This window comes from Pinus tabuliformis, chromosome 2_2 (assembly GCF_031772625.1).
Source record: "Pinus tabuliformis cultivar Carrire ecotype Pingquan chromosome 2_2, CPIR1, whole genome shotgun sequence".
Lineage (NCBI taxonomy): Eukaryota > Viridiplantae > Streptophyta > Pinopsida > Pinales > Pinaceae > Pinus > Pinus tabuliformis.
In genome coordinates, this window is record NC_142300.1 from 549,310,306 (window position 1) to 549,328,832 (window position 18,527).

The 18,527-nt window shown below is 35.6% G+C and overlaps 1 protein-coding gene across 1 annotated transcript in view; it reads right to left on the minus strand.

The window, feature by feature from the left end:
- LOC149193810 (uncharacterized) overlaps positions 1–7,524 on the minus strand; it is a 67,573-nt gene extending 60,049 nt beyond the window's left edge. Inside the window, exons 1-2 of the mRNA XM_089404947.1 lie at positions 6,483–7,524; positions 6,232–6,364 (exon numbers count right to left, since the gene is read on the minus strand). Coding sequence (XP_089261073.1) covers positions 6,232–6,364; positions 6,483–6,523 — 174 coding nt within the window. The 5' untranslated portion in view covers positions 6,524–7,524. The remainder of the gene's footprint in view (positions 1–6,231; positions 6,365–6,482) is intronic.
- Positions 7,525–18,527: the final 11,003 nt, after the last annotated feature.

Sequence of the window (18,527 nt, forward strand, 5' to 3'; positions counted from 1 at the left end):
TTCTATAATGTAGTGGACATGGTTGTGATTGGTCATAAATTCTATCATTCTCTCTTTCTTATACCATACACCAATCCATTTCCAATCATCGTCCTTCATCTTAGTAATATCATGCATCAAGACACATTCAATGTGTGAACCAAAAACCTTGACCAAAACATGTTATAATACATATCCTCATTGCTCCTACTACCTTACGATTGGCAACATTATCAATGATGACTTGAATGACATTGCACAGCCCAATCTCTCAAATGGTTTAATTAAGGATTCTGCAATCTCATATCACTCTTGTAGCAATCTAAGTAGTCATGGGTTGTCTTCCTGTTAATTTTGGTATGTTCGATGCTTAAGAACAATTTACTTCAAATTTTCTTATTAGCCCAATATCAATTTCCAAAATAGCAATCACATCAGCATGATAGTAAAATGTAGATAGAACATAAATATAAATAGTAGAAGACAAGCCAAGACAAGAGGGCACAAGATGTGGCACCAGCTAGGGACAAACCCCAATGTGGGGAAACCCTTGATCAATTCTTCTTATATTCTTCAATAATTCAGCACAGAGAGAGAGATAGTACAAATATACAATTCTGTAATTTTATGACAGCAACTGCAAAACCCTAACCAGCAAAGTCAAAGCTGGTAAAACAGGTCAGATTTGACCTCTAGTCAACCCCGGTCAACACTCAGTCAACTCGGCCTCCAATAACAAGAAGAGGCAGCCCAAAACAGTCCGAAAAACCAGTCAACATCTGGTCAAACCTGCAGTCAGCTCTTTGACAGTCAACACTGGTCAAAGTGTGGTCAAAACAGCTGTTCAGAAATGTGGCCTGCCAAGGAGAGGCAGCCTAATCCAATCCGCAGTCAAGGAGGAGTCCACACTGATCAACGCTGGTCAAAATGACACCCTGCAGTTTCAGTCAACCTAGGTCAACGCTGCCCTAATCAGAAAACCCTTCTTCCAGCCACACTTGTGAGAGAGATGCTGCTCCTTTGTGCATACCCAATCAAGAGAGGAGAGAGAGAAGAATGTGAGATGAGATGAGTGAAATTATGCCACAAGGTCTCCTTTTATATGCAACGTTGAGGATAAGCTGGGGGTGAAAAAAACTGTTTTGCTTGCCGGCCGACCTTGACAAATTGTCAAGAATACAAATAAATTCATATCTCCATGAATACATGTCGGACTCGGATGATCGTTAGATCAATCCTACACCTCTCGGAGAGAGGAATCCAAGAAAAATATCAGCTGCCATAAAAGAGGTGACCCATATGGAGTTTGGCCCTAGTTGCCAAATTTAACACTTACCCACGCACATGTTTGGGTAACCCTGAGAACTTTTCTCCTAGGATGGTGTTTGCCAGCTATGTTGAAAATTTCCCTTGTACCCCAGATCTGCTTTATGTCTGAACTTGATCATAAACACTCTTAAGATGCACAACACAAAGCACTTTGCACAACGATAATATAACAGCAGTGAAATCAATAAAGTACACAGATTTTATGGGCCCAAAACTTGTTTCTTATTTGTCCATTAACAATAAAGCATTAGGGCTCCCATACCAAGGATCATGGCCCTTTATGAAACCTGATACAACAAGTATACATAGTATACAAAATTTAGGGCTTGAAATCTGATCCTTCAGATCCTCAATCTGCCCATCACAACAAAGACAAAACATTTGACTTGCTGTAGCAGTCCTTTGCCTCCAGCCCTTTCTGTCATCTTTGCCCTTGATGTGCCTGGCTGTCCTTGGCCACCAAAATTACACAAAGAACAGCTCCTTTTGTCCTCTGTCTATATGCTACTCATAGAGGGTTTGCCCTTTAATTCTTTGTATTTATCAGCCTTCAAGCATGCTGTTCACAGCACCTTTAATGAGCAAACTTCTTCTTCTCTACAGTCCTATTTAGCCTGCCCCCATCTGATCAGACTTAATCCCTGAAACCCTCGGCCCCCTTTACTGTTGTGGTTTGATTCTTCAGACCCTTGACCTCACGGTTAGTCCACTCCTGAGGTACTTCAGCAGCTTGGAATCTGCTCAGTCCCACCTCCCTTAACTTCGGTCACCTCTAAACAATGCAGCCTACCAGCAGCTTGCAGAACAATCCTTACAGACCACCGAGAGCTCTCGGCCAGCTCTCTATTTTCACCCCAGCAGCCTTCTCAATAAGCCTTGGAAGCCCTAATAGACCTCATCTTACACTGTTCTAACTGTGGGTCACTTTGGAGGTTTCCTTATCCAAGAAGTGCTGTTACAGCAGCCCTAACACACACTCGGCCCAACCCTTTAGGCCTATAGTTGCATAGCTGGGTATGCAGCCTTCTCCAGCACACTCTTCAACCTTGGATCCAGATCAGTAGCCTTCTTTTGGTGTCCAAAACTTGGTCCCTTGATCAGACTACTGTTCACCTTAGATCTATGGTACCATCCCTCAAGCTAAGGCTCGGCCTACCTGATCTAGCTAGGTAGACCCTTGTTCTTTTACTTCAGACCTTTAGCTGCCTTACTGCTAGATTTCAGCTAGGGCAGATACCCCTTCCCACAGATCAATCTTTACTGAACTTGGCCTTAGTCTCCTGGACAGATCTCACCAACTCAGCCCTTCTCCTTCCAAAGAAACACATCCCTCTTGCTAATGCTGACTGCAGCTCTCTACTTCTAGGACAGATCTCCTACACAAGCTAAGTCTCAAATGAGACTGTTTCACACGTTTTCATCTCCTGTTCTTTCTCTAGGGACATATGGACAGCAGTTTAGCTATGACAGGAGGAAAATGCCGCTGAAATGGTAGCACAATAGAAGGGACCCTTTAAGCCTAGCTTGAGGGCAAGGTTATGAATATCAGATTTCACACCCTTCCCCTTTTCATCATTTGGGCCATCTGACTTACAAGAAATGAATCCCTTTTTCAGGACAAGCACATAACCTCAGAAGCAACTTTTCTCGGGTTAGGAAGTGTCTAGACACTATGTGAGTTCTGAACATACAAACAAAACAAAAGAAAGCAAACATAGAGAACTGGCCCCCAGCCATAGACATAACCATTCTTGATGGTTTCTTCAATGAGGCAGGTAATGTTGATCCCAATTCTTGTGGAGCTGGGGGACAGTTAGTCATCTCTCCTTCCCTTAAATTAACATCTGAATATGGATTAGGAGGGAGAACAAATAACATAGCTGAAGTGAAAGCAGTCACAATTCTGATGAAGCCAGCAAGAGATTGTAGAGTGGAAAAGTTAAATACTTATGGTGACTATCAGCTGGTGATTGATTGGCTGACTGGCAGAAGAGTAAAAAGAAACATCCAACTACATGGTAGCCTCCTTCATGCTGAGGAATTAAAACAGTCTTTTGTTGAGATAAATTTTAAATGCATATGCAGGGAATTCAACAGTGAAGCAGATTATCTACCCGAGCAGGTTTCACAGAGATACAAGTTTTGTAATGATCAAGTCCAGCAGATGGGGCAGAAAATATTTTGCCTCATAGAAGCACTGCTATCTAGGTGCCTTCCAATTTTCTGCTGCTTTTATCATGAGGTTGCGGATCTTTGTTATTTCCCTTCTATGCACTGTTGTTGTAGTTTATGCTTGTGGCTATATACTCAACAGAAGGGGAAAACCCATCTTTGTGTAGAAGTGCCCAAAGGCCTCTGAATTTTGGAATGCAATTCTTTTATTGGAATGAATGGAAAGATTATGATTTTTTCCACAGGAAAAAAAAATGTTGAAGGAATATTGCCAACAAGGATTATTCATAAATTAAAAACTAAGACTAATGGCATCCCAAGGCCTATCACCAATCAAAGGCATAACTAAAAAATCTTGGGCAGGTGGTATTTCCAATTAACATGAGGCAACGATATATGAAATTAATTCTGAGGATACAAATGGGAAAATGCCTTCATAAAAGGATCAGATGAAAAAGGAATGATTTTTCTTCTCCGAAAGGCCTATACTTCATCAATATAAGAATGCAACACTAATCATCTAACTACAAGACAGCTTGCATAACCTTAATTATCAATTAAAGTAGAAATATTAATAATTGGAAGGGATTGTTCGCTCTCACAATTAACAACCTGTACTGAATTTTGTAGATTGTGAAATTTGGCATCATCAACATATGCAAAAACAGGGATGCAAATGGTGGAAAACAGTAACATCATTAACAAAATCTCTTGCAAGTACATTCTTATCCCATTGTTGATTATTTTTTACCAATAATCTATAGATATTGAAGGAACCATAATACCATATGAACCACTAGTATAAGAAGACTGCTAAGTGACAAGAAGGTACCATACTACAAATTCATCTGAAAGATATGCCATGCATGTGAGAACTTAAAATCCCAAGCGAAGAGAGGGTTTCATATTTATTTCATGCTCAAACTTTATCAGAGTGGTTCATGGCTGTAGCATCTTAATGCATTGATTTGTGACTAAAATTATTTATGGTGCAAATCCAGTTAAGAATTGACTGCATGCAGTTGTAATCTCTTTCAGTTCTAGGCACTACTCTTCATGGCTGAATTGAATCTCATGCTGGATTTTTTGTCTTCAGCATTCTAGGGAGCCATGCTTGTCCTCACTAATGCATTGATCAAAAGGCTGGAGTAATTATTTGGCAATTGAACTTCATTTGAAGCTGACCTCTTTGACAATAGCAAGAAGCTTATTTAATGAGCCTTATTATAAGTACAATTTGAAAATGGAATTCCCCATTTGCCTTTTTGTTTACACAGACTAGCTCTAAAAATTAGCTGCAAATAGGCAACCTGAGAAATGGAACAAACTCTCTTGTTGGTTTAATGCACTCAGGGAATTTGATTGGGCTATGGAAAAACAAATAAGCGTTGTTGAATCCCCACAAAATGCAAGCAACCATAAGCATATTAACCCAGAGGATTGTCTAAACAGACCAACCCTATGCCCTTTTGTCCCGATCCAAAATTCCGTCTTTGGAGAATCTCATCATTACAACACAAATTGAAACAAATAATATCAGCTAAGATGTCAAAACAGGCAAGTAAATGTGCCCAAGATAGGAATGCGCTTAAATAATTTGCATGTAAAGTGGAAACAAAGCACCACTTTTATAAGTGCAGGCTTATGACCACATTAATTTTGGATTTGCAGGTAAAGTGGAAACAAAACACCACTATTATAAATGCATGGCTTATGACCACATTAATTTAAACTTGCAAGAACTACCACCTAAGGCTTCAGATTGTAAGAACAATCTCAGGCTAAAATAGAATTCCTGGAAGATTTTTGTCGCCGGGATGGTTTTTCAGACAGGATGTTAATAGGATCGACCATAAGGCCAACAAAAAGAGCTGCATACAAGAGACCTACTATGTGGTGAAGCCAGAAATCCTGCCAACATGAGTAGCATTTTTAGTTGGAACTGGGTAATGTTAGTGACAAAGCATGTACCCATTATCTAACTATCAAGGTTAAGGTAGAGTTAGGTGCATGATATGACGTAAGTGGTACACGACTTTGGATATGGGAAGCCTATCTAGGGTCAGCCCTGTTGTATATAACCTGGGGCATTAATATGACATGGTTCATATTCTCTCCACATTTTCGTGTTTATCACGAATGTGTGGTTATCTCTTACAAACCAACACTTATTGTAGGATTTGCTTATATTACTAGAACCTGCTCAAGCTCTGTTTTTCAAATTTATATGCCCTAATTTTACCATCCATTTCATTGGCTTGATCTCATTGTATCAAAAACTTGTATAAGAGAGGGTCTCCTGGAAGTATAAGGACCTCATTTCTGTTCCTCTTCTGCTCATCTCTCAGTGAACTACAACGTTACATCAATCATGCAGAGTTGAGAATGGATTGTAACAAATAGGCAACCTAGAAGAATAATTTGACTAGAAATTCCCCATGGAAGAGCATCTAGTGCATCATGGCAGAGATTTAGTTCACATAACGAGTTGCAGCGATACCCCCATTTTCTTATGCACCTAATCGAACATTACATACATTCACAGACATTCGATTTGTCGTCCAAAAGGTGTAGCTTAATAGTTAAGCCATGTAAGTACAACAAGCTTTATCACTGACTGACAAGGGTTTAAACCTTAAATCTTAAGAAGACTACACCCAGACTAAATCTGCTCCTGTAATGGAAAGCATGAAGTCATGGTCTTTAATAAAAACAAAATATAAATTTCATCACAGGTAATTGAGTACTCACTCGAAAAAAAGCATTCTGATGCTGGCCTTTCATGACAAGGTCTGTAACGTCCTTTCTTAGCATGTTTACCTTAGCACTGCTCTTCTTACGCCAAAAGTCAACCCGGGATTTTATGACCTTAATCAAATTTTTGCTGCCCCATCAAACAAATCAAGACAAGTTTTCAAAATAGTCAGAAGCTTTCTGAAAAGCTTAACCAAAGAAAGTCGACTATTCACCGGAATGGGATGTATTAAGCCAAGCTAACTTACCATTTGGGGACGTCACCCCGGCCGAGCAAGCTATCCAACATCTTCACTAGTTACAGTTTTCCAGAAAATCTTCCAAAACGATTTCCTAGAAGCATCCACAGGCCTTTAAACTCGCACGGCATAGATTTGACAAATCATTAAAGTTCCAAAATGTTCCCCGTTAAATCTTCGATTCCATCGTCATGTAGAAGCCAGAACCACTTTACCTTTACCAGATGACCTCCATTACTCCAGAAACTAGCTCGGACTTAAATGCAGGACAAGTGACGACAAATGATTTTATAGAGACTTCCTCCACGGCGCTAATTCTCAAATCTAAGTTATATCAGTATACATTTAGTATTCCAATCCTCTGATCTCTTCTCTTCCGTTTCTGTAAATCGGTGTCTTAAGCTCTGAAGATTCAAATGTCGAATTATTTGCCGCGCGTAATTCCGAACAGTCGGGAAACGACAACAGCGAACAACATAGGAAACGCTTTAAAGTTCAACAGAGTTCCAGATGTCAGAAAGCCCGCAATTTCTTCGGAGCAAATCTCAACAAAACGAGATCATACAGAATCCGTCCACTTCCATTAAATCCTTCAGTCATTAGAGCAATCAAGGACATTAAAGTAGGGTCATACACAATTTGAAAATAATGCATCATTCGATGTTTCTAATTTACCGAAGTTCAAAGTTCGAACCCGTAACATCTTCAACACAAAAATCACTTAAGCTTTCTCTCTTCCCTCGGTTTTCTTTAAGTTCAGAGCCATCGAAACTGCATCCTGCATTTATCTGCTGTAAAGCCAATTGTACGAGGTGACTCCCTTGCGCCAACAACTATCGTGGCTTCTGCCATTGAAAAACACAGCTTTATGGAGCAAATAGCTGTCCACATGTATGTTCAGGCGACATATTCTCGTGCAAGAGAGAAAACCACTTACGTAACACTCCCGGCTTGTCTGTAGACAACATAGGAAACCGCCGGTTTTTACGGCAATCACGTGCGAGGAGGCGAGGAGACACAGGTTAGACTCGGATGTTTTTGTTTTAATATAGTTTGTGCACAGCAGAGATCCCTTCTTTAACTGCACTTAGTAAACTTTTAGCGGGCTAAAAGATGCCCCTACACACCTCTACTTTTAGAGGCGCCACGCAATCCCCTATAGGTGGTATTGTCTCTTACCACAAATAATTGTAAAATTATATGATTGCATGGTCACTATTAACAATAGATTTTGGCAGCTTTTACGCGCCAAAAACGTCCATGGACGGACAAGATTAACGATTGAAATCGCATGGTTGACATGTCAGCACGTGTCCCTCAATTATATTTGACTTGGACCTAAGGTAATTGACGTGGAAAGATGTTTGTTTCAGTCATAAGAAACCACTTGCCTTCCGATGTTGTACCATATGGACGTTTTTGGAAACTTGAGGTCTAGCAAGGAAGAGACTGTAGAAAAGGTTTGATCGTCACCCAATTTCTACCAACCCACACTTACTTAAAAAAAGTGAAGTGACAACTAATTTTAATCCCAACTGTTTTAAAAATACAGTTTTTGTTAATTTTAATTTTAAATATATATGTGATTTTGGTCATTAAGGAATTACAGTTTTTGTTGTTAAGTTCAATTTTAGAGACTTGTAATTTCGGTTAGAGTTTCAAAATCATTATTAAAATTTTGGAAAATAGTTGTGAAGGGAATTTTTCTAATTAAATTCATTTAGCGACAAAATTTATCCAACAATGACACCCCACCCCCTTGACTCGACTCAATTTAACTCTTTTTCAAGAAGCAACTTTCCAAAAAAAAGTCACAATTAAATTTTATTTTTTAAATGGTTAATAAAATTATTTTTGTAATTTTTTTAAATTATAAAAAATACTAATTAATAAGACTAATTTATATTAAGTTTGTGATGAAACCAATTTTCCACAATTATAATTAAAGAGTGTATCTAATAATTTTTAAGATACATATATTAATATGTTATGATTTAATAAGAAGAGTGATTAAGAAAGAATTAAAGAAATCTTAGCCATTTGTTTCAGGTTTTGGAGGATCTGACTTTCCACATCCTTTATCTAATCTTGATATTGATACTTTCAATGCATTGGTTGTCGGTACTCTACGATTCCAGTGTTCCAAGCTAACCTGATTTGTGAAGAAATCAGCTGATGTACCGAAAATTGTGGTTTATGCCAATTAATACCATGTAATGGCTCTTAGGCTAGCGGAGAGAGGCGTGATTGGACAGTTTGCAGGCTTATGGCCCTTACTGCACTCTTTGAATCTCTAGGTGGATAACTGGAGACCCATGATTAAAGCACAATTTTCAGTTTCCTTCTATGGGAGGGGGGTTTTATCTTTCCTCTTTGAAAAGAAAGCATATCGAGATCTAATTTTTCAAAGTGGGTCATATTTTATGGGGCCTCGGGGTTTGTATATAAATCAATGGAGTACAAATTTCAACCTAGAAAATGATGTTCCATCCATTGTTCTTGTTTGGGTTGAATTGTCATATTTTCCCTTCACTATTGGAACGAGGACACATTTAGAAACATTGGAAATGTTATGGCATGTTATATCGATTGAGTAGAACCACGAGAAGGTATGCAATCTTGTGCCAAGATTTGTGTAGAAGTGGATCTTGATAAGGGACTCCCAAAAACAAGAGAAATCTAGAAAAATAAAGAGGAAGGAGAACAATGGCAACAACCAAAAAGAAGAAATGGTGGCCCCCAACAAAATATAGCCACAAGGACACGAGAAGGAAATGGATTTGGACCTAAAGGCTCTCCCCTTCCAAAGAAATCAACTACCAAAGTTGAAGAATTATCCTCGAGCAAGAATAAGGTTTTGCATGGAACAAATTTAATGTGGCCCTCAATCAGGTAGACAAAGAAGGGGAAATCCTCAATCCATTACACCAAAAGATTCAACTAGTCAACCCCCAACTTGTGAATTCTAAGGGTGAAAATGACATGCCTCCCGTTAAAGATGTTTCAACTCAAGAAATTTTGTCACTAAGGAAGAGGTTGCATCAAAAGAGGAAGAGGTATTTCATTCCCCGAGAAACACAAAGAACCATTAAGGATCTTTGGTTTATGGATCTGCAGACAAAAAATTAGAGGGTGAAAAGGTAATTTGTGAAAAACACATAAGAAAGTACACTACCACATAAATAGAGATGTTAGAAGTGCACATGCAAAGAAGGATAAAGAGCTAGGCTCTCAAAGGTCATTGGAAGAGGCCTTTCAGACAACCCCTAAACAAACCTGAGACAAGGACTTGGGGGCAAAAAGAAGCCACACCTATAAAAAAGGAGAAAAAAGGTTAAAGATGATAATGCTTCCTCCTCTCCATCATTTTCAAAAGTGTTAAAGAAAAACTCACGTCCCTCCCCTCCTTTGACAAGAGGTAGGAAATACCGCAAAGAAAGAAACTCTAACTCCTAGAAATCTCCAAGCTTCTTTGATTTAATGGCAGTGTCTTTCGATCATTCTTGGTCATGCTATGTTTTTGTATCGATTTACATAAAGGGGCCATAGATGTAATCCCACCCCATATTAGTCAGTATGTCTTGTAAATTTTGTCAAATTTTGCAAGTCTCTTGGCGTATTTACACATATCGGCATAATAGTTTAGATATCAAAAAAATCAATTTTTTCGATCCATTAAACATTCCAAGGAGTCATATGTGTGATTCAGATAGCTAGAATAGCCCCTCTTTTGTTGTAATTGTTGTGCCTACAATGTAGTTTTTTATAAATATAATATTATCATTCTAGTTAGAATAATAATAATAATTTATGATTTAGTAAGGGTTGAGACATTTAAAAATATATTTATAAGAGGGACCCACTCTTAGGGATGTTTACCTTTTCTAGCATTATCATAAGAAGTCAAATGTCTCATACAAAATTAAATTCAAATTAGGAGTAGGCTCCCCCATCCCCGTAGAGTCCTGACTCTTACTAAGTCATAAATTCTTGGCTTATGAGCTATTGGATATACTCTAGCCGCTAGGTTTGATCCTCTAACTTGCTCAAATTACTCTAACGAGTTATGGATTCACCATGGTTAAAAAACAAATGCAAATCTAAATTTAAAAAATACAAAAAAACTTACTTTTAACCATTCAAATTATTACCTCTCAATATTTTTAACACCCCCCTTTCTTTCCCTCCTCCTAAAGGTCCTCCTCTTTTTTCCATTTCCTTTAACTTTATCCTCTACATTATTCCTCCTCCTCTCCCTTGAGTTTTTTTCTTTCCCTCCTCTTTCTACCTCCATTTTTAATTCATTTCTCTTTATTGCCCCTTTTTTATAATTTTTCTACCCCATATTAATTTATTTATTATTTAATATTTTAATTTATGACTCTTAGTCTAATTTCTTGATTAATTTATTGATTTCCTTAAACAACTACCTATTCACATTTTCTATTAAAAGATTTATCAAGACTTACTCTAAACACTCTTAAGTTTTCTCCTTCTGATAATGTGGAACTTAATCCTCTAAATAATTATGAAATCTCTATTTCTATATAAAAATTATTTAAAAAAAAGTTATAAATTAAATTTAAAATAATAATAATAATAATAAATATTACCCACTCATATAACTTAAACGAACTTCCAAGGAAATAAGAAAATAAGTTGTGGCCAGGAATACCAACAAAGAGAGCTTTCTTGAATACCTCCAAATCAGGGCAAAGGCGAGGAACATGATGAAATTAATTTATTTTACAAAATATTTAATTGAAATATTAAAAAATCATTTAAATTAATATTATTCTATGGAAACTGGAACATGATGAAATTAATTTATTTTACAAAATATTTAATTGAAATATTAAAAAATCATTTAAATTAATATTATTCTATGGGAACTGGAGTCGGCGGTTTTGGGAATGTGAAGGTGTCACGGCGTGGCGTTTGATTTCCATCCACATCCATCTTAGTCTTTGAAAAATCATAAAGAGACATTAATGACATTAATCTTTTTCTAATTTTAAAATAAAGATTTAGGTAATTTGATTATAAGAGATATTATAAATTTAAGTAATTTGAATTTTATATGGATGGTTATAGTAAATATTACAACAAAAGTATTAGTTATAATTGTTTAAGTTGATATTTATTCTTAAGAGTGATTTATAAGTTATATAATTAAAATGTAAATAGATTCTCTAATAAGTTTAAAGGTTTACTTAGGTTTTCTAAATTAAAATAATAATTTTACAATCTTTATTTTTGGATAGTTTATTGAACAAGTATATGTTATATAAAGTTATGTCAATAACAAAGCTTTTATGTTAAATGTATATTTAGTTTTAAAGCTAGATAATTATATCTAGAAGTTATAATGGTTGAAGTCGAAATGAATCTCATATAATCTCAATCTAATTGTCAATTTTTTAATATTAAATAATAATAATAATAAAATTAATTATTATCAAATTTTTCATTATATCTAATAATAAACTTCATATTCGATTGAAAGAAAAAAACAAAAAAATCATAATCAAATTTATTTAATTTTTAAATTATTTTAATTTTTTTTTTTAAATAAAAAACATGTTAACTTTTTTTTAAAAAATAGTGAACAACTAAATACATAATATTTTTTTAACTTCAAAATTCAAAAAGACATCCACTTATCTCAGGAGTTGTTTATAATGCGACTTTTTGGAGATTCCGGTGACGGAATCCGGCGGAAGAAATTGAGGTTAAATCTTGATTTCTTGCAGTTAAAATGGTTTTTTAACTGCATATTTGGATTCAGCACCCTCGAAAACCCCTGGGACGCTTTCATTGTGCAGAAACTAGCTATCAAACTTGCGATTCCAATAAATTCCTGCCGGATTTCGACCGGAAAAACCCGCCGGAAAGACTTTCAAAAAGTCGCGTTATAGACAACTGCCTTATCTCACTCCTTTATGTTAAGTAATGTAAAGGATTGGAATGGGATTTCTTATCTATTTTTTTTTTTTAATATGTCGTCTAAGTCATATAAAGGATTGTAATGGTTTTTTTAATGTTTTTTTATGCTTTTTAAGGTAATGGTTTAATTGTCAAGTCTTATTAGCACAACTTATTGAGGATGGACCTTGTCAGCAAGGCAACCCAGGATCAAAAACCTCGTGGGGGTGGTTGTGCCCTGTGCTAGGGGGAGGAGACATGCTAAAAAATCCAGTCAACTAAGGGTTGGTGTGGCCTAGGCCGGGAGCGATCCCCAGGTGACTTTGACGGCATAGATGCCCCTGGGTCACTGCTCCTCAAGCCACAGGTCAAGCCTGGAGGATCACAAACAACTTGACAAAAAAAGGGTAATGGTTTGATTGTTAATGTTTACCTTATGTTTTTGTTATAGTTGATTGAATAAATATTTTTTTAATGTACTTATTATTATTATTATTATTATAGTGTTGTTATTCATATTTCTTTGGAGAGACAAATATGTTAGTATTTTAAAGTGGATTTAATTTAGTGTTGATCACTAGTTTAATTATTATGATTAATTATATGTTTTCAAATCCAATTAAATAGGAGATTGAGGAATAGTTTGATCATTATTTGGATTTGTTCAAGAATGTAAATTCATGAGACTAAGCTTAAGAAATTTGAATATTACTTCTTTCTTTTAGATGAACATGATATCTTCCACACAAATTTTCTTATAATCTCGTGTGAGTGGTTGAAATGGTTTGTAGTGTAGTGTCATCACTTTGAACGAGCTAACTAATAATTGTAGGAATGTTGAGATCTATTCATGTTGGGTAAGTATGATCACATGAAGAAATGGGCAAGGTAAAAAGGAAGTTGAGTAATGGTTTATTTGTGACATTATCAATTGCACAGGTTGCATAGATTATAAAATTTTAGATTATGCGTAGGGGTAGAGGATTACAATAGTTGATGGTATATAAATATAACTCATAATTATGTACGAGCATTAATAAAGGAGGATTTCATTGAGCAATTTCAAAACCAAAATTGGAACAACAAATTACTACAAAATTGAAGGAGATCAAGCAATGCCCAAGGGAGTCTCCATCCTAGTGCAACTAAATATTTACAAACTTGATGAGTAGATTAACCTTTAGCATAACCTTTTTTTTCTTTTTTTCTTTTTTTTTTTCCCAAGTAAGAGACAAGTTAGTTATTTATATGCACATACAATATTTACATGCAAACTGAGGATTCGGGCAAAAACCATCAAAACAAATCCTAGCTAATGTTCTATCAAGTACAATGGCTCGAGTAGTACCATATTAAAAAATATAAAATGTTTAAGTATGTCCCAACAAAACAAAACAAAGAAATTTTCATAATAATAGAGGTAACTTTACCTCTAACCACCATATATTATGTTATCATAACTACCAGAGAAAAAGATATGAAGTATAGGCTTAAAGATAAGAGTGAGCCAGAGAGACTTTGTACTAAGTTTTATTTTCCATAAGAGGAATGTTGTTATGGGAATTTTTCCAATATGGTCATCTTCAATACCTCACCTTTGTAATATTAGTTCTTCATAGTCCTCTAATCATTGATCTAAACCCTGGATGGCATTGAGTTCGTCATTTTATTTATCATCGATTTGGTGCAACTCTTCCAATATGGTGCTTAAGAGAGGGTTGATTTTCTCTAAGATTGAGCCATTATGGAAATTTATCAATTATTTTATATGTCAGTAAAGGTTAAAGGTAAGGAAATGTCTAGTGATTCTACTCCTTGAAAACCTTGTTTTTAAGACAATGAACATCAATTCTTTATCAATTTTCTAGTTGTTTGTGGTAGTGCCACGGGCTAGAATCTTCTTCTGTAATCTTTCCTTGTTTTGAACTGTGATGCCCACTCTTGTCTATGTATCTAGATAAGTTTGGCTCAGCCCCCTCTTCATTCTCTTTATTCTAGTGATCGACCCCCTCCTCATTCTCCTTATTTTGGTGATCAACCTCCTCTTCTCTTTCCTTGCATTCCCTCTATAATTGTTATGCTTCACAAGCTAGGATAAGTACCCTATGTTTTGTTGCTATGTTAAATTCACCAGCCCCTTCAACTACCATTTCCATGAAACTCTTCCAAGTCACCTTGTTCCTCTAGCATGGGGATGATCATGAGAATGAGATTGTCTTCGAGGCATAAAAACATAGTACTCCATAACCTCTATGATGTCATGATTGTATATGTTGCATCATTCAACTTTATCAATTCATTTCGCAAACTTATCTTCCTTCATAATTCTCTCTCGACCATTAATCTGGTTGTAGATGTTGGGCTAAATCTTGACTTGGTCATAGAGTGGAAGATAATAGCCATTTACAGGTTTACCAATGGTGGTTTTTCAACTAATGGTTTTCTACTTCAAGATAGGGAATTAAGGTTGTAATCTACTCCAGGTCAATATATTAGTGATTTTGGATTCTGTGGGATCCTATATATTCTATTGTAAATGATGAAGTTAATAGATGATATAAATTAGAGGTGCAACACTAACATTTTTTCGATTTTCCTGGTTTAGGGTTTCCAAGGTAAATCAAGGTGTGTTGTGTGCTTGATATTTTTATTTTGTGCCTATGTTAAACTATTAATCTCTCTCAATTTCTAACATATGGTATCAAAGCCATGATTGGATTAGTGAATCAAAGACATCTTTTGATGGAGTATCACAAGCCTTTTAATGGGCTTCATTACATCTAATACCATGGAAAAAACCATGAGTTTCCAAAACCATGTAATCATAGACCACTATTGATAAATCAATAAATGACTATTATCTTATACTCTATGACTGATTCAAGATTTAGCCCAACATTTCCCTCTTTAAACTTGACTTGGTATATTCATCTACCCCACTAAAGTTTATTTACCAAGTTCTTAGGATTAAAACATATCCCCCAATGATTTTACCAATGAAACCTCAAACTAAGGGTGTGCATGCCTAAAAAGGTCTTATAACCACGTGCCCATCAAAATGTGAAGAATGAGATTAAAAAAAAAAAAAACAAACAAACAAACAAATAAACAAACAAACAAAAACAAAACAAAACAAAAAACAAAAACGAAAACAAACAAACAACATTACAACTATGTCATTTCAGAAAACATCTACCTACTTATTTCCTTGCATTTTTCTTTATTTGTTAACCTTCACAAAATTCCTGCAAATATTCTATGTTGTAAACAGAATGATATATGTCTCACATAAAGCATGGCCCATCATAAATTTGTCCAACTACATCTTTGTGTAGTCCATTCAAGCCAAAAAAATATATTTTTCTTCACACACATGCTTCTTCTAGTTTTATACCGACTTATCTATGCCTTTGTGGATCTCACATTAGACCGTTCTCATTGGAGAGTCCAGGTGTGGTCAAATTTGATCCACCAATCCAATCCTATATCTAATAAAATATGTTAGAATTTGAGAGAGATTAATAATATAATATAGGCACAAAGTAAAAATATCAAGCACACAAACACCGTGATTTATCTTAGAAACCCTAAAAAAGGAAACTAGCAAAATGTTTAGAGTTGCACCTTCAATTTTTATCATCAACCATCTTCATCATTTTACAATATAATGTATAGGATCACACAACATCCAAAACCCCTAATCCATTGATCCAAATTAGATTACAACCTTAATTCCTTAACCAAAACTAGAAAACCATTGGCTAAAAAACATTGGTCGAAAAATACCATAAAAAGGCCAAAAACAACCCAAAAAAAAGTATCGATGTCTACGCCCCCAATCCCTTAAACACCGGGGAGGGTGAAATTTGGCTCTCACTTACTCACATATTGAAGTATAGTACATGGGGCCAACCATGTAAAGAATAAAATGCATAGCCAACATTCTCCCACATGTTGTTTTCTTTACATACAAGTGTACACTTTGAAGAATGTAGCAAATTCATTAAGAAAATCTATGAGCACTAAGATTTTTTCTTGATGTGGAGAAAAAGTGAGTGTTACTACCTTGGATTGTTGATCATGTAATCTTGTGACCTCCTACGTGCAAATAAAACAAGTGGGAGAATGTTGGATATGTGTTATATTCTTTGCATGGTTAGCCCCATTTATTATACATTGATGTGGGAGCATGGGGGTCAACTTAGCCCTATTTATTATTATTATTATTATTATTGTTTTTATTTTCGTTTTTGTTTGTATGTTTGTTTGTTTGTTTTTTTTTGCCAATGGTATTTCATCGCATGGTTTTCTAATTCCAATTAAGGAATTAAGGTTGTAATCTAATTCAAGTTAATGGATTAGGGGTTCTGGATGACATAGGAACCTATACATTGTATTGAAAATGTTGAAGTTGATTGATGATACAAATTAGAGGTGCAACTCTAAATATTTTTTGGTTTTCTCAATTTAAGGTTTTTGAGATAAATCATGGTGTCTTGTCTACTTGATATTTTTATTTTTTTCCTATCTTATTTTTTCCAGAGAAAAAAAACCATAATTTCTATTACTGAAAATAAAATTTACATTTTGTAGATGCACGATGTACGTATGCAATCATGAGCCAATAAATGACCATTATAGTAATCAAGAATAGGGCACACAAACCCACTAAAAACCCCATGAAGAATCACCCCATGATGCCCCAAATAGGAAGTCATTACATGCAAAAAATCTATAAAAAATAAACCAACAAAATCCAGAAAACCCAAAAATCCAAGCCGACAAAAGAGTTGATTGAAAAAGCTGGGCACAGGCCACCTAGATAGCCCTGAAAAACCTACAAGAATAGAAACTGCAGGCAAATAACCAATATATGGGTAAGAAAACCATGCCACAATGAGAGACAAAAATCATGGTGAAAACTCTACAATTAAAGAAAAAAAACCAAAAAATGTGTACCAAGTACAAGCCACTCGGATAGCTTCAAAATGTGGTCGATATCTAGGCCGCAAAGAAAAAAATAAAAAATAATTGAGCCGCAAAGCTTAACAAGAGCACCCCTGGAACCATGCAGAGAACTATGTAGACACCCATAGCAGAAAGAATGGTGGTGGGAATAAGTTGTTTGCAACGCATTATGAGTTGTGACGATGACGATGACTAAGAGGCCACATCAAATAGAAAAAACCACCAAAGAAAGCCCTTTCCATGAAAAGGCGACTAACCCAACAGGTAGAGGCACAAGAAAGATACCTTGAAGCTCTTTCCCCTCAACTCCACCAAAACTGGACCTGGCAGTGATGCAGCAGCAACAAAACCACCAACATAACCTACATAGGATGAGAGTCACAATGGAAGAGGAGAGGCACAAAGTAGGTTGGTGCAACTAAGGTTAGCCGCTTGACCCTGTTCCCTCAACTCTCCTATTTTTATATCCATTTTGTGCATATCTTATATTATTTATCTCTCAATTTCCAATAGTAAATCCTTGTTAGTGTAGAGCAATCTTATCTCACATGTGTCCTCCTATTTTGTAAGAATAGCATACATGCCTATTACAAAGGACAATCATGGGTTTATTCTATCACCTACATAAATGAATAGTCTTATGTATCCTTTCTCTAACACCCCATTTAGGAACCTATGGCATACATGTTATTTAACATAATGAGTGTTTTATTAGGGGGATCTCTTGCATTGTGCCCACACTCCTTTATTAAAATAAATTTTTAACTCTTAGTGTGAGACAATGGAGTTTACATTGAGATCAAGATCAATCAAAGAACTGATGTTATGGTATTGTCCCAAGAATATTTCAATTTCAATGGCATGTTTTTATGTTCTCAAATTAGACAAAGGTCTTGGTTAAGGGAAAGATAACACGGGAGAGTGTATTTATATTATTTGATATATTGATAGTCATGTAACAAATGACCATCCAATGATATTTCTCTACACCAATCATGTTGATCCAAACGCAAGAAATGCTTAATCCACTTTTTACAAAACAGAAAGACAATTGGGACATGGTCCTCATTTTTCTCATTACTTCAAAAACATAATGTAAATCCAAGTGTGGTTTACTATGATTTTATCAAGTCAAACATGCATAATGCACATAATTATTGT